The sequence below is a fragment of the Amaranthus tricolor genome, chromosome 4 (genome assembly GCF_026212465.1).
Source record: "Amaranthus tricolor cultivar Red isolate AtriRed21 chromosome 4, ASM2621246v1, whole genome shotgun sequence".
Taxonomy (NCBI): domain Eukaryota; kingdom Viridiplantae; phylum Streptophyta; class Magnoliopsida; order Caryophyllales; family Amaranthaceae; genus Amaranthus; species Amaranthus tricolor.
The window spans coordinates 17,242,436-17,266,385 of record NC_080050.1 but is presented as its reverse complement, the minus strand read 5'-3'; the positions used below and the strand labels follow the sequence as shown (position 1 = coordinate 17,266,385).

At 30.0% G+C, this 23,950-nt stretch overlaps 2 protein-coding genes across 3 annotated transcripts; both read left to right on the top strand.

Annotated features, from left to right (window-relative positions):
* The first annotated feature begins 1,028 nt into the window (after window positions 1-1,028).
* Window positions 1,029-7,180, top strand: LOC130809698 (uncharacterized). Of its 2 annotated transcripts, XM_057675468.1 has the most exons (4): window positions 1,039-1,177; window positions 3,382-3,441; window positions 4,583-5,365; window positions 5,882-7,180. In XM_057675468.1, exon 4 carries the CDS (start codon window positions 6,403-6,405, stop codon window positions 7,078-7,080), a length of 678 nt encoding a protein of 225 aa, XP_057531451.1. In that variant the 5' UTR covers window positions 1,039-1,177; window positions 3,382-3,441; window positions 4,583-5,365; window positions 5,882-6,402; the 3' UTR covers window positions 7,081-7,180. The 2 variants fall into 2 exon arrangements, with proteins under 2 accessions (XP_057531452.1, XP_057531451.1); XM_057675469.1 differs by having other exon boundaries at window positions 1,029-1,177; window positions 4,583-7,180.
* A 1,523-nt stretch (window positions 7,181-8,703) lies between these two features.
* On the top strand, window positions 8,704-14,175 carry LOC130809696 (vesicle-associated protein 1-3-like). Its single transcript, XM_057675467.1, has 8 exons — window positions 8,704-8,992; window positions 9,151-9,221; window positions 9,330-9,411; window positions 9,729-9,844; window positions 9,947-10,096; window positions 10,173-10,217; window positions 12,621-12,698; window positions 13,508-14,175. The coding sequence occupies exons 1-8, from the start codon at window positions 8,941-8,943 to the stop codon at window positions 13,619-13,621; spliced, it is 708 nt and encodes a 235-aa protein (XP_057531450.1). The 5' UTR covers window positions 8,704-8,940; the 3' UTR covers window positions 13,622-14,175.
* Window positions 14,176-23,950: the final 9,775 nt, after the last annotated feature.

Below are 23,950 nucleotides of genomic sequence, written 5' to 3'. Positions count from 1 at the left end.
GAAAGTTAATGTTATAGTTTTTCATAACATATTAATAAGTATAAATAGGTATTTTTAGTTACTAAAGTAATTATTTTTATTATAAATCTAGGTTTTTATGAACCCTTTAAAAAATCACACATTGAAAGATAGAAATTTTATTTATTAAGTAGGTGTTTATAGTATTTAAAGTCTACGTTTAAAGTTGTTATAATAAGGAAAAATTATAAGAAACTACCTAATATATATGACCTTTTTCAAAAAACTATCTTATGTAATTTTTTTGCAAAAAACTGCCTAATATAACACAAACGTTTGTGGATGACTACCAGTTAATAGTTTTTGTATGTTGACCGTTAAAATTATAATTGACCAGCGCGTGGAGTGTGACGTGATCCGCTTAATTCACCTCTCCTCTTCCTTAGTACACACGATTTCAGAATCAGAAATCCTCGTTCCCCCTTTCTCCTTCATTTTCTAATTCAAAGAACCCTAATTTATCTAAAAATTATCCCTAATTTAATAGTAATGTGGGTGTGGAGTTCCCTTTGCAAAGAGAATGTCATGGACCAAGAAAAATTCTAGAAGACGGTTTAAAATTTTCATTTTTTATGATCCTGATATAAATTGGAGGGGATGCCAAAAGTTCAAATGGATTGATGAACCTAAAATAGTTGATCGGCAAAGAGAAGTGACGAACACACTTGTGAAGGAGAAGCGACAATTAGCAAATTAAATTAAGATTTTGAATTGATTTTAAGATATAAAATTAACAAATTTAAATATTAAATAATAAACTATATTCATCATTTATGATTTGTTGTATATTTGAGCTAAATTATTTTGCAAATTAAAGTTAAATGTGAAAAAACTAAGGAAAAATTATCCTGAATAATACGACTTTTCACTGATTTCCCTACAATAACACGAATTTTCAATTAACCATGAATAATACGAAGTTTAATATCATTTTTCCATCAACATTCTTTTATAGATATGACCGGCTAAATGTAGAAATTTATTATTTTTATTTTTTTTTAGAAGGAATTAATTACTCACTTTACCCAAATATTGCTTTCTCTCTCTCCTTATTGCTTCAAAACTTTATAGACATTGAACTCTACCTCATTCGAAAATATCAAAGATTGAAGAAGACCTAGATTCTTGAGTATCCCACGCTTCATAACGTCAGATTATGGTTAGTTGTTCTTCTCAATTGCTTTTATTCCCCAATTTTTATTTACATAGAAAAATTAGGGTTTTAAAATCCCCAAAATTTTCCATTTCTTTATTTACTGTAATTTCAGTTTTTGCTTGCTTTTACTCAAAAATTTCTGTTTACTCAAACGTGGATGTATTTTAGTGTTTTTTTACTTGTTTTTAGGCTAATGTTAATGATTCAATTACATTGAAGTTTTGGCATTGTGGGGTAGTCAAAAGAGGAGTTCTAGGGTTTAAGTATTTATGTGGGATGTGTAAAACCTCTCCATAGACCCTGAAAAGATGTTTTTTTTGAGTTAGAAGGAACTATAAAGGAGGATCTTGGGGTAAAATATGAGTTTTCTCTTGGTATCATCTACTTAATGCGCTTAGCTTTGAGGAAGGGTTAAAGAGGGTTGCTGATGATATTTGTGTTGGGGAAATGTCTAAGATAACTGTTGAAAATAGGGTATTATTTGTATATGTAGTTAATGATAAGGATGATGAGAAATTCATTCTAGAAATATCAAAAAGTATTACTAAAAGTAGTAAAGTTTGGTCCATTATTGGGAATAGATAACCCCTTAGAGAGCATTTAAGGCAAAAGATTCCCTTTATGAAAGTTCAAGTCCCCACAACATCAATAAAAAACCAAACAACCCACCCCAAAGTGATATTTATGTGGAAATGGAAAACAAGTACATACCTCTTCACACCAGAAACTTATCTTCAAAATCAGATCTAGTGGGTGATTGAGCTAGGGTTTGACAAACTTGAACATGATTTTTCAGAAGATGAGCTAGAGTTTGGTAAATATTTCTAAGGTAAGTGAAGAAGATGCATTTAAGGAGGATGATTCACAAGATCTTGATTATGAGCTATCACATGATGAGGAAGATGAGGATGAAATATCATTGGTGCTTGTGCAAAGTCAAGATTTGTCATTCGAAGAACCAGAGCAAGTGGATGTTTCTGTTTTGAAATTAGGTGAGTGTAGTAACACCAAGGTGTTCTCTGAGTATGACAACAGTGATGATGAAGCTGATGATGCTACTGTAGTTCATGGTCGGACCGATTTAAGGAGATTCAAATGGATTGTTGGGCAAGTTTTTAGCACCCCGGTTGAATTTAAAATTTTGTTTAAGTGACAAGGCTAGATTGAATAAGCTTGGAGTAAAGTGTATTGAAGGTTGTCCCTTTAAGCGTTTACGCTAGTTAGGATAAAACACGAGCTTCCGTTATTGTCAAGAAAGTTAATGGTGAACACACTTATCAAAGAAACATGGATTCAAATCGTCAATTCAAAGCTTCCTAGTGTGCAGATCAATTATTTGATTTATTCAAGTCAAGGCCACAAATTCCTTTTATAGAACTAGTTAATATTGTAACATCCGTTTTTTTTCCTCAAAATAAAAAAAAATTTTAGAAATTTAAAAAAAAATAAAATAAAAATAACACCCATTAACAAATAACTTCCCATTTCTCCCTCTAAATCTTATACTAACCTCACTTAACTACTATAAATTAAACCAATTACTCTTAATTCATTCACATTATTACTCACACTTCCTTTTTCTCCTACAAACTACTTCCTCCATCTCCCATTTGCTTAAAATTCAGTCAAGAAAACGCAAGATTTCGATATTAAAGATATGAATTTCATCATTTTGTTAGAGGTTTTTATATCCAAAACCTAAAAATTTATGCTAATTGAAAAATATCCATTTTTTTTATTTGATAAAAAAAATAATAATATTTCTGACCTTAGTTTTCCGGCGATAAGGCGGTCATTGGGATACCAACCGCGTGCAACGGCGGCCACCGGAGTCACCACCTGCCGGCACCTTCTCCTCCTTCCTTCTCCCTTTCTCCTTCTCTCTCTTCTTCTTTCTCTCTTCTTTCTTCCTTGTGTGGTACGGTGGGTTATTTTTTAACCCATTTCATTTCTTTTTTTTTTATTATTCCTTCAACTTTATTATACTTATTATAAAATATTATTTATTTTCTTTTTCTTTTAATTTTATTATGTTAACTTTTGTCCTTTTCTTTTAAAAATCATTTATAATACTCTTAATATCTATAATTAAATTTTGAAACTACCTTTTTGAATAAATTATATAAAACAAAAAAGAGTCTTTTAATTTATTTATTTCGATGGGTTGATCGGGGTATTAATTTAAGATATATTATTTTATCGTGTAGACAGCGGATTCGTAGACAGAGATTATTAGGAGCGTACGTTGTCTAAGAGCGCGTGACAAGGTAATTCTCAATGTCCATCTAACTAGTTTTATCCCGTTAGTATTATGTGATAAGTGATAATTAATGTGTTTAAATAGGATGCATGATTTTATATGACATTATTTTATATTATGTTTTATATATTCTCAAATCTTATTTACTATTATATTTGTCAAACTTGAATTTATAATTACTATTTTGATAAAATTTATATTATTATTTTGATAACGAAATTTGATACGATTTAGTTTGAAAGAGAAATATTTATAATATTATTTTGATGAGAGTTGTATTATTATTTTAATAATTATTATAAATGCGATTGAATTTGGTAGAAATATATTATGATATTAATATTGCAATTGAATATTCTGGACATATATTTTTCTTGGGAAAACCTATGATCATAAAATAAAATGTATAATGTATGTTTGATTATATGTTTGTGCGCACGCAACTAGTTATTAAAATATATTAAATCACGTAAAGTGTAACACGGGGGAAATGAAGCTCTTATATTTGTTGTGATCCAAGTATAAGGGTGATGAACAGGTTGTCCTGTTTGGTTAGTATAGCTGCCGACATGTATTATTATTTCTGATACTTGGTACGATGTCTGGTCTTCCTTCTATTTGTTGTGATCTAAGTAGAAGGGGTGTGCACACTAGGGTTCCCTAAGACTACTCTGCTGGCCTTGAATTATTTGGGGTGACGACCTCTTGATGAAGTAGGTATAGGGGTAAAGCCTCGGCCTACTGGCGTTCTCGTTCCCTCAAATTAAAAATTGATTATGTGTTTGTCATTATTAAGTATCAAATTAATAAATTGGTTTATGTGATATTATATATATTGTTTTCACAATTTGTTTTTTTTTAAACTCAGCTATATATTATTTTCCAAAATTATTTTCAACTCAAATTATATTTTATGTTCTTAAATTGTTTTCATACGTAATTGTTTTACGGAATGGAGTTGGAATTACTCAATTTTCTGATTTTGGGAGTTTTTCCCTTGTTTTTCTTGCATTGTTATGTTGCAGGTTATTGATATGTTCTTAAATAGTTTTCATATGTAATTGTTTTACGGAATGGAGTTGGAATTACTCAATTTTCTGATTTTGGGATTTTTTTTCCCTTGTTTTTCTTGCATTGTTATGTTGCAGGTTATTGATTGCGTTGGAATCGTGGAGTGAGAATCACATGGAAACATAGCTTTTATTAGAGTCGTATTTCAGTTTAAATTTTATTTTAAATTGTTTAAATTTTTATATGGACATAGATTGCGTTTTAGTCTTCTCTTATGTTGTAAGACACTTTGTTGGATTTAAAGTTATTAAGTTATTTCTTAGTCGTTAAGCCTTACATTTATTTTATTAGAAATAGATGTGGCGGTAACACTCCCATTAGTAGATTTTGGCTCATGTTTTTCATTAAAGGTGTTTTCAAAAGTTCGACCTATTCTAAGGGTGTTATAGATATTGTTAGGAAACAATTTTGAATTATCATTAGTAGGGAATTTGCTGACAGGATTAAGTATGCTGCACATAGGAGGTTACATGGATCCATGAAACAACATTATCTTAAGCTCATGAGCTATGTTGTTGTTTTAAAACAAAGTAACCCAAATAGCCACTTCAGTATTGTTACTGGTCCAAGCACAAATCCACCCACATTTCAGAGGATCTTTGTTTGCTTTGAAGGGGTTAAAGATGGTTGGGTTGGTGGGTGTAAGAAAATCTTGTTCATTGATGGTTGTTTTCTAAAAACATTCTTGGGAGGAATGTTATTAAGTGCAGTTGGTAGAGACCCTAATGAGTAAATGTATCCATTGGCTTGGGCTGATATTGAAAAACAATGAATCATGGCAATGATTTATTTTTGAATTGAAGAAATGTGTTCCTCATGATCATGGAAAAAAATGGATAGTAATATCAAATGAACACCAGGTAAACACCCCTCCCTACTGTTATATTGATTTTACTAAGTGTGTATTGTTGTTACTGATATTATGGTAGTATTTAAAGAAACTTAGCTACTGATATTATGGTAGTATGCACTTTAACATAGACTCAGAAACTTAGCTACTAATTTGTTTTAAGTACAAGCACATTAACATTAACGTATAGTACAAGCACATTAATACAAACATCTAATGTTGATCCTGATTTTAACCTATTGTTTTGGACTAAGTACAAGTGTCTATTGTTATTTTCAATAAAATACAACCTACTGTTATTTACTAAGTACAAGCACCTACTGTTATTTACTTAGTACAACACCTACTGTTATTTACTAAGTACAAGCACATTAACATATAGACCTTGAAATACAAATACCTACTACTACTATTATTTACTAAGTACAAGCACATTAACATGTAGTACAAGCACAGTAATACAACCTACTATTATTATACAACTAATGTTATTTATGCACATTTAATACACTTATCTGTTGTACAGAACATTTTGATGCAGTCCAACTTGAGCTTCCAAAAGCAGAACATAAGCATTGTGCTAGGCACATCTACGCAAATTGGAACAAGTCATTCAAAGGGGAAGAGATGAAATTACTGTTTTGGAGATGTGCCAAAGCATACAACTTGGTTGATTTTGAGGAAGCAATTAATGAGATGGAGAATGTAAATCCGGTTGCTGTTGGCGCCTTCAAGAAATGTGGTCCACAATTGTTTTATAGGTCTTTTGTCAAACTAGAAGGAAAGTGTGATGTTATTTTGAGCAATATGGTCGAAATGTTCAACAACTACATTATGAATGCAAGATCACATCACTTAATAGATATGCTTGAGGAAATTAGATCAATACTAATGAAGAGGAGGGCTAGTAAAAAGGAAGAGTCATTGATGAAGTGGAAGGGTTTGTTATGTCCAAAGGTACAAAAAATGTTAGATTCAGAGAAGCAAGAAGTAGCTAAGTGCACTGTCATTCCTTCAACATCAACTCGTTTCTAGGTACTGCTTTACATGGATGTTTTAGAGGTCGATATTGAAAATAGAACTTGCACTTGCAGGAAATGGGTTTTAAGGGGGATTCCATGTTGTTATGGAGTTGCATCTATTTTTCACTTGCATAAGGAGGTTGCGTCTTACTTTGATCAGTGCTACACTAAAGAGGCTTACTTGAGAGCCTATAAAGGAAATATTAATACTTGTATTGGCGAGAGGGATTGGCCTAAAATTGACAAATCGATCGATCCTCCTCCAATCAAGATTGGTCTTGGTAAAACACGGAAAAATAGAGTTAAGGGTTCGCATGAAGATCCTAAAAAACCAGGAAAGCTCTCGAGACATGACCTTCAAATGACATGTGGCATTTGCAATAAGGTAGGGCATAACAAAAGGAAGTGTCCGAAAAAGGGTAAAGCAATTAAGCAAACACCTCCATTGAAGAGAAGTAGAGGAAGAACAAAACATATTGTTGATGTAGCAACCAACACACCAGAGTTATCCCATCATAACATGTCTACACAACCTAGTTCTTTAGGTAAAGGCAATAGGACAATTAGAACATGGGAAGGGAGTAAAGGGGGTAAGACTAGTAGTGCAAGCGAAAGGAGTGGTGTCACTACTACTAAAAGAGGAAAGCCAAAGAAGAACCCTCCTAAAATAGTATCAACCCAAGCATTGACAATGAAGAATTGATGTTGCAAGACTTAGTGTCATTTTGCTGCTCTTTTGTATATGTTAAGTTACCATTATGGTGTAATCTATGGCTTAGAACATTGTTGAAATATTTTGCATTTTAGAAAACAATTTAGTACTTTTGTATGTAAGGAATGCTTATGTATGTAAAGGTAACATTTTGGCTATAACATGTATGGATTGAAGCTATAATTCTTGATAAGAAGAAACTGTTGCTATTTTTCATTACATTGAATTTTCAATACATGAAGTTCCATTACGTGATCAAATTCTTATACTTAGCTTAACATAAATAAGAACAATACAAATAAAACCCAAGATGCAATTAAGTACAAAACTTAATGCTTTTTGTGCATTTACATGTTTAACAACTTCCAATTTCAAAATAGCTTCACTTTCTTTCAATTTCGCATTCGTGGCCTTTAATTTCATTATTTTATCAATCAACATAGCTTTCTCTTCTTCCAAACAAGAGGAAATTCCACTTAAAAAATTTACAATCTGGTGCCTACATTTCAAATCATATCATGAAACCCTAATTGATAAAGAATTTAAAAATTACCATAAAAAAAAATAAAGCTATTGTAGGATATATGCTTACTGTCCAAAATGCACATCCATAAAACATCTTACCAACCCTTATTCCTTTTTTGATAACTTGTAATTTAGCATGAACACCATGTTTACGTAAAGGAATTCCTTTTGCAATTGATGTTCTAGATTGAGATCATGGTGAAGAAGAATTGTGTTCAACATCAAATTAGTTTGGCTTTGAAAATGAAAATGGAAAAAAAATGAGAAGTTAGAAGTAAATAAAATGGAAGAATAAAGTAAGAAAAAGAGGTAAAAAAAATCTGCAAAAAGTGAAGGAAATAGAGGTAGAAAATGACATTCTGATGTAACGGTCATATTTTACCTTTTCTACCGGTTATAAACCGGTCAGGTATACTAGCGGAAAAATGATCTTAAACTTCGTATCATTCATGGTTAATTGAAAGTTCGTACTATTGCAGGGAAATTAGTGAAATGTCGTATTATTTAGGGTAATTTTTTCAAAAACTAATTCAAGAATAGTTTTAAGGAGTTTTACGTGAGGAAAACAAATTATCAAATTTTTATAGAATGGGTTATGCTTCTTGTGATAAAAATCTGTCATAAATATCGTCTTTCACAAGACTTGCTCTCAAAGATATTGTAAGCTTTTGACTTGCTCTAAATAAATGTCGTATTATTTAGGGTAACCTTGAGTTTTTGACTTTTTTACGTTGTAGACAAACATATTTTTATTTATGTGGTGCTGTAAGCTTTTCATTTTTCACTTGGTATACAAAAGATTTAAATTTTTTTAAAAAATTTATGCTATTATTGCCCATCATAAACAATTTTTTTTCATTAAAACAAACTTGGCGTTCGTTGTCCACCTTATGCCTTATGGGATACATTTTTCAAAAATATATTTAAAATGAGTATTTAATTTAATAAAAAGGTTAATATTTAAAAAAATGTTTGTGGAGGTGGAAAATTGAAAACTGAGATGATGTATGTAATTTTTCGTTTAATTTGATTTGATGAAATAAAGGGTATTTGGGGTATTTAAGGATTAATAATTCATTTTGTCAAAGTTTTCCAAAAACCTAAAAAGAAGCTCCTTCCCACAAAGGTGAAGCCGTGAAGGTGACAGGACAGACAATAATAAACAAAGATCAAAAAAACCCAGAACAGAAATAAATAAAAGCAAACTTTAGAAAGAGGGCGTTTTTATTTTGAACTTTTGGTTTTTGATTTCATCGTTTTCCCAATTTTCCTCTCATAATTTCATTTTATTCCTTAATAAAAGGTTATAAATTGAAATTTGGAGTCATGTGTACTGGGGATCTTGTTCAAATTGAACCCGCGGAGCTCAAATTCCCTTGTAAGTTATTTTTCTTCGTGTTACCCCTAATTTTTGGCTTTAATGGTAGATTTAGGTGATTTGTTTGAATGTTGATGTTAATTTATGCTTATTTGACAATGAGTTTGGATTAAATTTTTGTGGGATTGTCTTTTATTTTGTTTGTTTTATTTTTGAAGTTGAATTGAGGAGGCAGAGTTCTTGTTCTATGCATTTGATCAATAAGACGGATCAATATGTTGCTTTTAAGGTAAAACTTTTTTTATTTTGTTAAATGACTATTTCATTTTTGATAAATATTTTAATTTGAGCTTTCTGATAATATGATTATTAATGCTTTGAATTTTCTTTGGTAAAGGTGAAAACAACTAATCCCAAGAAGTATTGTGTTCGTCCCAATACTGGGGTTGTCTTGCCTGGAGCAGCATGTGATGTTACAGGTAATCTTATGTATGAATAAAATTATTAATTGTTATGTTTTTGGAGAGTAGTTCACGCACAAATCTGAATTTTAATTGTCATTCATTGATAGATGTATTGATTTGCGATATAAAGATCTGGTTAGGTTATACTCTGTAGAATTGGATTAATCATATACTTCTATGTAGTCTTACAAATAGTGCAATTTTTTTGACAAAATGTCATATGGATTTTTGAGATGTGACTGCATATTGCATGTTCGTATACTTGATTCATGATCAATTGTTTTGAGTTTTTGTAGTATTGATTACTTGTGATTTCCAACTTTACATTGTAGTTACAATGCAAGCTCAGAAAGAGACTCCGCCTGATATGCAATGTAAGGATAAATTCTTAGTTCAGAGTGTTGTTGTTCCTGATTCTAGTACAACAAAAGACATAACTTCTGAGATGGTATGGTAGTTTTGTACTCTTCTTGTAAGTATGTGATGGTTTTATTACTTTATACCTACTCTGTTCTTATATGATGCATGGCCTTTGAATTCATGAATTCAGTTTAACAAGGAGGAGGGGAAACTTGTGGAGGAATTCAAGTTAAGGGTTGTTTACATTCCTGCTAATCCTCCCTCACCAGTCCCAGAAGAGTCCGAGGAAGGATCTCCACCTCGTGAAGATTCAAATGAACATGCTTCACTGGCGTCAGCTGTAAGTGTGTAAAATTTTATTGAAACATGGTGTCTAATCTAAATAGGTCACTTACTCTTTCTGGGCATTATTATAGGTAACAAGATCTCTTGAAGGGTCGTCGAAAGAGAAGGATCATGAGGTAATCAACTTTCTTCTTTGGAAAATGTCCATTTGCTTTTATTGGGGTTAAGATATGTTCATTTTGCTAACTTAATATTGATGAGGAACTTGATGTTCATAGTTATGTTATATGAATATTTCCATCATAAGTTATGTGCCATTGCTTATTAATTATTCATGAGATTTTAAGAGTAATTTTAGACTCTAGTTCTTTGTTTCTTTAGGTACATGTATGAATGTTTAATAGGGGTTCTATGCTTATGTTTTAAATACTAAAAATGAAACTTTCTACATCATGGTCTGTGAAGATACAACTGAAAACTCATTGGCCTACCAGTAAGTCATGGATCTGTTACAACTGTCATGAAACTTGACTTTACCCTCCCAATATGCATTAGATTGAGTCAGCTACACTTTCACAAAGAACTGCAATCTTTTCAAATTCATGTATTTTGATAGTCACGTTGGTATGATTTAGATAAGCTGAACTAAATATAATTCAAGAAAGCTGAAATGCAAGCAAGTTGTAGGAACCTACAAACAAAGAAAGTTGTGGTATGGGTTTGACTTTGAATGTTAAAGCCATGCTACATAATGGATGAGAAAGTTTCAAATTTCATACCCATTCTGTCTGCACGTAGATATCCCTTGTTACTGGATTTTAACTGCAGGAGGGAGGCAACTTATTGATAACTCTTTTCTTTGCAACCACATATTTTTCCATCACCTTCACAAATACCTGCACATGATTCCATTTTGTCCAGGACGCTCCTGACCTTTCTCCAAGCTTCATGCATGATGTGAATGATCTCATAGCTCATGATATTTCTTGTGTGTTTTGGTTCATGCAGCCAACCATATTGCTGTGTGATTAAAGCTATGGCACTATTTTTCAATGTCTAGTTGTTTTTGAATGTAGAAGACTAGACCGTTTTCGAGAAAGAGTAGTTGGCTAAGTGTTAATTAAAATTTGCTTGTAAAGTAATATAAGGAGAGAGATACCTTTGGGTTTCGACTAGCGGAAGATATTTAACAGAATAGAATTGATTTTTTATGCTTTACAAACTTATACACTTCTTTTTTGATGATTGAGATTTTAGGTATTTAAAATTTGATGGTTGATACCATTGGTTAGAATTTAATATCCCACTTCTTGTACAGAAATTGAACCAAATGCCATTTAACACCTAGTGAATATTTTGTTCCTTTATTTTTTTCATTGTGGTTGGGCTTTTGCATAATTTTGAATTTTTGTAATGTGTTAAGCACTTTCATTATTTTTGGACTTTTACGGCTTGTTGGTAGTAAATAAGGGGAATGGAATGGAAAGTTTGAAAATCTCCTGACAAGTTTAATGGTCATGTTTTTCGTAATCTCATTTTCATTATGAAATTCATTCTAATGCATCATCATTTGAGGATTCGGAGATATGCTATTAGGTGGTGATGGAAAATTATGAACGAAGAAACTTTTTATGATCATGGTTTCATCAACATGGGATGGACATCTTATATTTCATAAAATTTATATTATAAAGCATTCCCATTACAGTCATTAAGTACGTTGAGCTGTTAGGGTACAACATAAAGTATATGGGAGTTCATTATAATTTTTTATTAATTTGAGATTTGTAGACGCTTTGAGATTCTTTACATGGCTACTAGATTCTTTTTTTGGGTGAATTGCTAGATTGTTCACCACAAAAGATGGCATATTTTAATTTAAAGATGACATATTTCAAGTTACATTAGAGAAATATACACCTGCAAAATCATTGGTACTGTTAGTCACATTCATTAGTGTAATGAATAAAATTCTGTTGATAGACACATGATTCAAGTTTGATATTTAATAATTGTTTCACCTGTTAATGAAAAATGTTTAAAGCAATTTTGATTCGACCCAATATTGTTAGGGGCTATTGCAATCTTATTGCGTATCTGCATTGTTGTTGATAGCTTTTAACATTGTTCTCGTTTAGGGCCATGGCAAGAAATAAAGTGATCAATAAAGTAATGTTTCAAGATCTCTTTGTCTGCAATATGTAATATGAAGTAGTTGCATTATCTTTAATTGTAATTTTCAGATTTGAAAGCTTAATTACTAAACCTTAATATTACCGTTCAATTATTTTATGATGGATACATTTTGTCTGCACACTTTTGGAATGGAGCTTGATGATGGTTCTACATTGGGATTATAAATGAGCCATAGTTTTTTCCAAGGCTTTTTAGCATCTTCTTAGACCATTCAATGTGATTTTGTATTTTCTATTCAGTTGATATATGGATTAAACCGTTTTGATATAATGATAAAATACCTCTTTAGCAAGAAATGTCATTATTGTGCTATCAACAACATCGGTGTTTTTATTGATATATTTCCTGAACGAGAATGCTAACTTTCAACTAATCTATTTCAGTCACGGGCTTTGATATCAAAATTGACAAATGAGAAAGCTTCTGCCATTCAACAAAGTCAAAAGCTTCGTCAAGAATTGGTATGACAGCTCATCCTTCCCGTGTTTGAATTTTGACACACAATCTGGGTCCTTAATTTGTCACTTGGATGTCTTAATATCCTTGCAATGCCTACCATCTTGAAGAATTCTTTCAAATTTGTTACTATCATGACGTATCCTTGAGACTTGCATTTTTTTAAATGTTTGCATTTTACATGCTGATCTTTCCTCGGTTAGACCGGAGTCATCACAAATAGACAATGCTCTTTAACAAGATAAACTGAAATGCTTCCCGCTGGCACTTGTCTCTTTGTCAATTTAAAATGTTCAAAATGCTAACCATTGCTTGTGTCTATTAGTTTTTGGTACTTTGGATTGTGGTTTTTTTTAATTTACTTTATGGAACCATAGTGCCTGGGACTACTTTGAGGTGTGTGGATTGCAATGGTGGGAGGGGAAAAATGTAAAAGTAAAAGTAAGGGGGTGGAGGAAAGCTGAAATGGGCTTGTGTTTTCCCTCCAAATATTTATCACTTGAAAGGATGTTACTTTTTAAATGGTAAGAGGAATGGGATCCTCGATTTCTCACCTTATTCACCCCCCAATTATATCCTAGTAAACAAAATGATTGTAGTCACCCTCCCTGCACTCTCTTTAAATGCGCTTATCTAAATACATTGTTTTTCTCTATTTGTTTAGCTTTCCATTGGGTTGGATTGTGTGAAAAACGTGAAATGTTTCCCTTCACTTGTAACACTTCATTTGGACATATCTGCAGCGATCTTTTCTGCTGCTTTCTGTTGCTGTGTTATCCATGCTACTTTCTGACATATCTGCTCGATTTAATAGGAAATATTGAAGAGAGAAATTGGAAGAAGGCGTACTGGTGGTTTGCCATTATATGCTGTTGCGCTGATCGGTATTATTTGCATACTCATGGGGTATTTCATTAAGAGAACATAGGAGTCGATGTATGCAGATCTGTTTTCCGGAGGCTTGGCAAATATGAATACGCAGATGATCTATCCACATTTCTCGGACGCAACTTTTGTTTTTGCAATCATCTTAACTGTAGAAGTAGCATTTTGGATGATCTGTTTCTTTTTGACGTAATGATGCAGTTAGATTGCGTTTTGTGAATCAACAAACACTGGTTTTAGTACAATGAGCATGTTTTGAGGATGATTGGGGGCTTTTAGGCCTTTTTTGTATACTTGAGCATTCTGTTTTGCAAGAATAGTCGATGCTTTACTTGCTGGTTTGCTATTGCCATTTTTCGGGTTGTTTTGGTGAAAGCTGTAAAGCCAAAGCAATCCAGAATTAAAACAAGTTCGGTTCTGTTTAATTTGTTTTGGTGAATTTATTTACTCTGATAGTGTCAATTGTTGATGAAGTTGAATGCTTGCATTATATTTTGTTGGTTTCAATTTAATTCCTTAATCTTGATGATTATACTTTCTATTCCTGTCCATATATTTAATCCCCCGTGCCTGTGATTGTTAGTTGACCTAACTCTTAATTTCTAAAGCATTTGCTTTTTAATGTCATTCTTTATCTTTTTAGTACACTACTGTATTGTATTGTATTTTATAATCCTTGGATTTCAAGATCATAAAAGGGAATCATTTTCTCTTCAAAAAGATTTTCATGAAATTGATTTCTTACAATGGTGGATCTAAAAAAAAAAAAAAAACCATAAGCAATATGAAATTTTATCAACTTTAAATTAGATGCGAATTGTGTAAGTTTGAGAGAAATATAATCGACGTATAATCGACGTATTTGGGTACTGTTATCCTAAAATCAAACTTTCTAAAAGAAAAAAAACAGCAAAAATGTGCAATATCACATATACTTGGATTTGATCTTGGATCTTGAGGTTCCAAGACAAATTGCATCCTCAACCCTTACAAAATTTTTGCTATTAATTGACAATAGTGAACAATATTAGATTTGCCCCTGACTTCTTATGATTATCATTTCGTTTTTAAATATTATTATATTGAATCGAATGTTCTATATGATTATGCATCAATTTTAAGGGAAAAAAAATAAATAAAGAGGATTACATGAGACCACATGAGATGAGTGAGTAAGAGAAAAAGTGATAATTCAAAGATACTTGTGTATATATTTGGATTTCATGAAGAAATAAGGAAACAAGTTGCAAAATCTAATGCTTCTTATAAAAGACACAAGGAAGAACAAAATATCAAAATAAATTTTGTTCCACATTGCTTGGAGAACCAAATAAAAATCAAAGAGCTAGCAAAATAAATTCTATACTACATAAATTTGAGAAACAATATGAAAGTTAAATACTCCCGTATAAAGAGCTCAACTTACTCTCTTATAAAAGAATTTTGTATTATGCACTTCACCATGAAATTACTCATTCCGTCCTCACGAGAATGCACCCAAATTAATTTGGGTGAAATTTAATGAAAAGTGAAATTATGTTGAGAATAATACAAAAAACAAGTGGATGAAAGAAATAAGTGGATGAAAGAAATAATTGGTTAAGATGGAGATAGATAATAAATTTATGGATCAGATTTAAAAAAAGAAAGCGAGACCATTGTCAAAAAGTAAAAGAGTGTAAAATGAGTGGGACAATTTAAAATTAAAAAAAATGCAAATTAAGGGGCACAGAGGAGTTAAAATATAAGAGCTTTTGTAATGTATTCATTAATTTATAGTTGATGTTAATTTCATGGGGAACTTTATTAATTTATAAGATCTCAACATAATGTTGTAATAATGGAAAATTTTCAAACATTCATCATTTGATAAATTATAAATTTGCCGAAATTATTCAATAAATAAAATAAAATTAATTAAAAAATTCCTGAAGGTTATACTGTTTTCAATTAAAAATGGGTTTTGATTTACAACAATTCAGTTAAAAACTGATTAGATTTTTCAAAAGTGTAAGTAAAAATTAGTTCGACTTAAGTTACTTTTAGTCGGATCGAGTTTGATTTCATACATAATGATCATCATTCTATCATCTTATTCACCTTGTATCATCTTCGTCACTTGCACCTTTATCAAACAAATGAAACTAAGCTTTCTCACCCCTCCGTTAATGGTGTCCCCACCACAGCCCAAATCCCACCGTGCTAATCAACAACATTAAACGAGCCAACATGCCATTAACGATTCTCTTCCCATAACCTCCACCAATATTAGCGAATCCCACCAACCCATAATCCCCACCTCCATTGTCCTGTTAATTTCATTTTAACTTCTCAAAAAGATTGAGTGTAATATTCGGAATATTTTCAAAATAAAAATAAATAAATAAATATATAAAATAAAAATAAAAAAATAGAAAAATAAATAATTAATAATGTAAAATAAAGAAAAAAAATGTTAAAACTTAAAAAGGTACACGTTTTAACAAAATAAAAAAAAAATAATAAAATTGTTAAAAAAAAACTAACACAGTTTTAAATAAAAGAAAATTAAGTTTAAATAAATAAAATAAATAATAACAAAGTCAATTTCATGAGAAACGAATTTCGCCTAATGTTTATTACTAACTTCCTTTCTATTTCCTATATGACTTCCTTATACTACCACATTTTACAATCATAAATTAAACTATTTTACTCTTTTAACTCTTTAACTCTTTAATGTCCATCGAAGTAGGGTTATTCCGTTAGTATTATGTGCTAAGTGATAATTGGTATGTTTAAATGGAAAGCGTGATTTTGTATGATATATATATTATACTTTTTATATCTTATTCTCAAATTATAATTCTGCTATTTTGTTACATGTTTAATTTATAATATTATTATTTTGATAAAATTTATATTATTATTTTAATGACTAATTTAAAATGGATTGAATTTAAAAGAGAAATATTTATGATATTAATTTCTATTGCCACTAATTGATATTAGAATGGTGATTTGGAAAATAACATTACAATTGAATATTATTGAGATATATTTTGTTGGGAAAATTTATGATCTAAAATAAAATGTATAATGTATGTTTGATTATATGTTTGTGTGCTCGCGACTCATTATTAAAATATATTAAACTACGTAAAGTGAAACACGAGGGAAACGAAGCTCATATATTTGTTGTGATCCAAGTATAAGGGTGATGAACAGGTTGCCTGTTTGGTTAGTATAGCTGCCGACATGTTATTATTTCTGCTACTTGATACGATGTTTGGTCTTCTATTTATTTCTTGTGATCCAAATAGAAGAGGTGTGCACACTAGGATTACCTGAGACTACTCTGTTGTCCATGAATTACTTGGAGTGATGACCTCTTGATGAAGTACGTATAGGGGCAAAGCCTCGGCTTACTGGCGTTCTCATTCCCTCAAATTAATAAATAGATGTATGTGTTGTTATTAGTATCTATCAAATTTAATTAATTGGTTTATATGATATTATATTATTTTCACAAATTGAAAATTTTTAACCTAGCTATATATTATTTTCTAAAATTATTATCAACTTGATTATAATATATTTTCTTAAACTACTTTTTTTAAACTTAATTCTTTTACGGGATGGATTTGAAATTACTCAATTTTCTAATTTTGGGAGTATTTATTCTTTTGCAGCGTATAGATCGCGTGGGAATCGTGGAGTGAGGGTCACCTAGAAAATTAGTTTTATTATAGTCATGTCCCAATTTAAATTTCACTGTCAGTTGCAAGAATTATTTAGTACTTAAATTGTATAATTTATTTTATAGTTGTTTAGACCTATTTTTTATTAAAAAAATTAGTGTTATTATTCCCTACGTTAACAAAACTCCAAATTATTCTTGTTTTTATTTTCGTTTTTCGTATCAAATTGAATCTTGTTTTCAGATAACATTATTTCACCCATCATTTTAAGCTTTTAATAGAGTTACTTTCTTGACAGCTACACTATAATTAGAGCTGGTTCAACCACATGAGCGGCAGGAGCAAGGGCTCCAAGTGCAGTAATTTTAAGGGCCAAAAAATTTAATATATTTGATTTTTGAATTAAATGTTACAAAATATAATATTTTTAGTAACAAAAATATAAAAATTTATATAATCCATGTCAATACTTTTTTCATAATTAATGATGAATTATTAGTTTAATACTCCTTCCTATTCAGCCCATTAGTCCCATTTTCAAATAGGATCAAGTCATCCTATTAGTCCCATTTTCATTTTTAGTATATGTTTTTTACTTTTTTACCCTTACTCACATTACTTTTACAATTATACCTTCATTAAACTCTATCAACTAACCTCTACTAATCCTACATATTCTTAATAAAACACACTAATTACATTTACTTACCCTTGAATTAACCCTTCCCTCCCTTTTTGTAAACCTAACCCTAGATGTTCATCATACATATTCTACTCCTATAATCATACGCCCCACTTCTATATTTTCATCATTTCTATTCATTTGTTCTTCGATTACACTTCTATTATCTTCTTTCTGTTCATTACACTTCTATATCTTCATCATTTCTGTTCATCAAACACATTAATTCTTGATATTCTTGTTCGGTTGTTCTTCGATTTTGTGGGTTTGTTCTTCTATTTTGTGGGTTTGTTCTTTGAAATCTAGGTACGTAATTCATCTGATTATTTCCATATCTGAGTTTTGTTCTTCGAAATCTGAGTATTTGTAAATCTGAGTGTTTGTCTTCGAGTTTGTAGGTACGTAATTTCTGATATTCTTGTTCTTATGTTCTTCGATTTTTTGGTTTATTGTTGATGATTTGTTTTTTTTTTCTATTTCAAGGTCTGGGTTTGTTCCTGATTATTTTGTGCGTTTGTTCATCGATTTTGTGGGTTTTTTCTTTGATATGTAATTTGGCTGATTATTTCTGGATTTGAGTTTGTTTTTCGAAATATGAGTATTTGTAGATGTGAGTGTTTGTTTTTGATTTTGTGGGTATGTAATTTCCGATATTCGGGTTCGTATGTTTTTCGATTTTTTGGTTTGTTGTTGATGATTTGTTTTTTTTTCTTTTTTTTCCTTGTTACAAGATTTGGGTTTGTTCTTGATTATTTTGTGCGTTTGTTCTTCGATTTTGGTGGGGTTGTTTTTCGAAATCGGGGGGTTTGTTCTTCAAAATTTGGGTTTGTTGTTGATTTTTTACTTTTCTTTTTTCTTTGTTTGTTCAAGATCTGGGTTTGTTCTTGATGGTTTGGTTTTTTTTTTTTCGTTTAAGGATCATAGTTTGTTCTTGATGATTTTGTAGGTTTGATGAACACTGGTAAGATTCTTGATGATGATAGCCCTAAAAGGGTTGATCTTGATAACCCTAAAAGGGTTGATGATGATTACCCTAATTATCCTGATGAATCTGATGATGACTATGAATCATCTGTTGAGACTAATCTATGTTGGGGTCCAGAACTGGATTCTGAGGGTGAACCCATCTACACTCCAGAACCGGACGATCCTAACCATGTGTATAACTCGATAGATGCTGTATTTGCTAAAATTGATTGTGAGCAGGAAGAATGGCTTGATAGCCTTGGTCCATTTACAAGTATGTTTATGGTCATTGATTGCATATTTTTCTTGACTAGTGATGAAATGAATTTTTGGGTTGTTGTTTGAATTGATGCATAAATGAATACATGCCCAATGAACTTATGTGAGGGCGAATATTTTGGGCCACATTCATAGCATTATTATATTCATTTGTTGATTTTAGGAGGCTTGGTATTGCCACCAGATTTGATCTCGGAGGCTACCAATTGCCACCAAAACCAAATGTTCATAAAAATAAGGCTTTAACTCAATGATGAACAAAAATTAAACCTGAGAGTAACTACTATACAACCACTATTTTAATTGTACTATAATTTCAATACGATTGTTTCACAATAAAAAACATAAATTTTTATACTTATTGTTTGAATTTGAAACAAATGCTTCCTAAAATGTATCCAAAAGCTGTCTAACAACTGTCCAAAAGTGTGGTTGATTGTTGTGTTGTTAGCTCATACTTGCTGTCCAAAATGTGCATTCCTCCCTTGCTGCTTTATGTGCTGCTGGCTGTTTGGTTGTTGTCCATGTTGATTCTTCCCTGTGTGACTTAATCTGTGGTTCACTCACTTGAACATCCCCTTGAAACCCAATCATTTGAACTAATTCATTAATTTTTTCAAAGCTCACCTTAGTTAGCAAGTGTTGAAGTGATTCAACAACTAAGACTTTGTCCACTGACAAATAATCTGGCAATGTTCCTTCTCTTGGTTGTTTGGTTTTGTTCATATGTGATATGTGGTAGTCAAAACCACCCTTTTTTTTATGATTTCAATCATGCAAACTTGTAAGGTAATGAACACAAATCTCAAAGACTGAGGATTTAAATTCTCAAATGCCAAATTCACAGCTCTTAATAATTGTCTTGCATTGTATGCTGCCTTTTGAAATTGTAATGCTTGAATAGATCTAAAGAAACCAAGATCTAAGACAATCATTTTAGGTGAATTTGGTGGTTGTTGCACAAGTTGGATATTGAATCCATCTTTTGTAGCTTCATCAATAAAATCCTTGTCACTGGGTGCTATGTGAGGCTTTGCATTATCTTGTTGAATGATAATGTCTTTTGAAAGTATACTAGGCCATTTAGCTCTGATTGTTGGTATGACATTGGTTATGAGCATTGCCCTCATATGCTCTTTGGTGATTGATTGAATTGGTTTAGTTTCTAATTCTCCCCTCCTCATGTTCTTTGAGCTCCTCTTCGTAGGTTCCCGAGTTATAAAAGGCCACATACTTATCTTTCCATCAAAAATCACATCACCATTAGATGCATATATTGGTTTTGCTACAGCACACATAAACATGATTTTAGGTATAAACCTTTTCGATTGAATTTCTCTATGTGGCTTTACTTCACCCAGGGCAAGATAGTAAGTCTATGTTTCATGGGTTAGATAGAAATGCTTTTCATCTATATGAATAATGTTATCTTGTGATTTAAATTTATATGCATCAATGTGTTCATCATAGTAACACTTAGAAAGTGCAAAAAATAACCTGTGCAACTAATTTTTTTCAGTAAGGGCAGGTTTTAGAGGATTTGTGTTCTTCTTATGATTTTCTTCTACTTCCATCTAAATACAGTTGATTGTGAGACCCCCATTTATTTTGCCACTGAATGTTGCGTTGTCTTGAGTTCACATTTGATTGCTTTGAATTTTTCATCATCGAATTGAATCTTGTTACTTGGTTCTCTTCCAATCCTCTTACTCCCCAATATGATTACTGTTTGGTTGTTGTTGATTTGATTTTGAACTTCCTTCCATAACCCTGTTATGGTTTTCCTACAAAGTTAAAATTCATTAACTAGTTTGTTGATTGTGCCAAGCTCTGGTCTTCCTTTTCTGTTTATGGATGAGAGGAGTTTTTGCATAATTTGGGTTTTTTGATGTGGAGTAACATCTTTTGTTTCACCCATTGTATTTGTTTGGTGTGTAATTAATGTGTGCAATTAATAGAGCATATATAGAGAATTTTTGCTTGCTCATTCCAGAATTCTGTTTTGCTTATTTTTGCTTGTTCCCTTCAGAATTCTGTTTTCAGATTTGGATATTTTGGAATTTTATTTTTTGATTGTTCCCTCTCAAATTCCATTTTGCTTATTTTTGCTTGTTCCCTCCGGAATTCTGTTTTCAGATTTGGATATTTTGGAATTTTATTTTTTGATTGTTCCCTCTCAAATTTTATTTTGCTTATTTTTGCTTGTTCCCTCCAAAATTCTGATTTCAGAATTAGATATTTTGGAATTTCAGTTTTTGATTGTTCCCCCTCAGTAAGTCTGTGTTTTGGAGTATTTTGTGTTATTGCCTCTAGAATTCTGTTTTCATTTTTTGAAAATTTTGGACATTTGGATACTTGATGAGACAAAAAGATTTGACAAATGTGGTTGTTTGATTTAATTTTGTGGCCTAATTTTAATGCATCAGTTTATGTTTTGATTTTTTTTTCTGAAGTCGATGAAAGAAAAAAAATATGCAATCACATGATCAACAAAGACTACGATTATCCCGATGCTGTTGAAGAGTTGATTTTTTTTCGTTGTTGGAACTGTTAATTTTAATCAATGGTGAACTATGTAATGTATAAATTCATGAATGTATTAGTCAGGACTTGTATCAGATTTTCAATTTTCAAAATTTTTAGAATTATGTTTAATTTTCAGAATTTTTTAAATGATTATTGAATTTTCAGATTTTTTTATCCATTTTCAGAAATTGGGAGGCAAAATTAAAATTTTGGAGGGAATCATTAATCTAATAAGGAATAGGAATAGGAAGGAGTAGAATTACTTGTTTGATAATTACTAAGTTTGGATTTTTGTCTAGTACCGCTTGGCTTTTTTTATTAATAATTATTTAATCTAGATAACTAAGTAGTGTTATAATTCACCTATAAAAAAGTAGTCCTATTTTTGTTATATTATTTTTTCTTTTTTAATTAAATAAATGAACAAATTAGTACTTTATTTAACAGAAATGAAATAGTAATTTATTATTGTAATTTAAAAAATAAACACACACATTCATAGACAATAATACAGCAACACTAATAAAACTTCACAATCCTTAAAATTTGCCACCCTTTTCATTTTATCGCCATCCCTGAGGAAATTACGTATTTACCCCTAGATTATCAAAAAATTACGATTTTGCCATTGAATTTAAAATTTTCTATATATACCACATTCTCACTAAAATTTTTCTTACCACACTTAAAAACCAACTTACAAAAGCAAATTGTTGGAGAAAAAACTAAGTTCAATCCGCAAACAATTAATCGAGGTAATTTTTTTCGAATGTAATTAATTTAAATTTACAAACGAAAAAAAAAACTAAAGTTGAACCGCCCAGATTTGGGCGATTGGACCCCGGTTCAATCGCCCAGATCTGGGCGATTCAATTTTTTTTCGTTTGTCTTTGAATAATTATTATAATTTTTAATTATATTATTATTATTATTATTATTATTATTATTATTATTATTATTATTATTATTATTATTATTATTATTACTGTTATTTTAATAATTTATTATTATTGTTATTATTGTTGTGATTGTTATTATTTTTATTATTAAATATATATTTATGTTTTGATTTTTAATTTATTAATGTAAATATGTTTGTTATAATAATAGTTATTATTTTTATTTTTAATAACTTTTTTATATTGTTTTTATTAGTATTGTTATTATTGTGCTTTTTTTTTATTTTTCGAATGTAAATTATTTAATTTTTTTTAAAAAAAGTAAAATGAATCGCTCAAATTTGGGCGATTGGACCCCGGTTCAATCGCCAAAAATGTGGCGATTGAACCGTGGTCCAATCGCCCAGATCTGGGTGATTCATTTTATTTTATTTTATTTTTTTGCATTTGTTTTTGATAATTATTATTGTTATTTTTAATTTTATTATTGTTGTTATTATTATTATTTTTATTGATATTATTTAATAATTTTTTTTATTATTTTTTTGATTATTATAATTTTTATTATTAAATAATTAATTTTCTTTTAATTATTAATTTATTATTTTAAATATGTTTATTATAATTAATATTACTATTATTAATAAACTTTGTATGTTGTGTTGAAAATTATTTTTATTATTGGTGTTGTTTAGTTTTATTTATTTTCTTTTTCCAATTTTTGTTTTTTAGAATAATTATTATTTTGTTATTTATATAATTATTGTTATTATTATTATTATTATTATTATTATTATTATTATTATTATTATTATTATTATTATTATTATTATTATTATTATTATTATTATTGTTGTTATTATTATTATTATTATTATTATTATTATTATTATTATTATTATTATTATTATTATTATTATTATTATTATTATTATTACTGTTATTCTTATTATTTTTATTATTATATTATTATTATAGTGGTTATTATTATTATTATTGTTATTATATTATCCTTTAATTTTATTTATAATTATTTTTTTTGTTATTAGTGTTGTGATTATTGTTATTATTTGTGTTATTATTTATGATTATTATTAATGTTATTATTTTTGTTAATGTTGTTATTATTTTTATGATTATTGTCAATTTAGAAAATTAATATTGTTTTTTGTTCATCTGGTTAATGTAACGTAATGTTTGATTATGTTCATTTATTATTAATATTTAATGAAATTGTCAAAAAATTGTAGTAAATAGCTGGTAATCAAGGAAAAGGAAAGAGTTTTTTTAGACAATTGTTGAGAGGTAGTAGTTCTAGACCTACCTTACTCAGAGGGGAC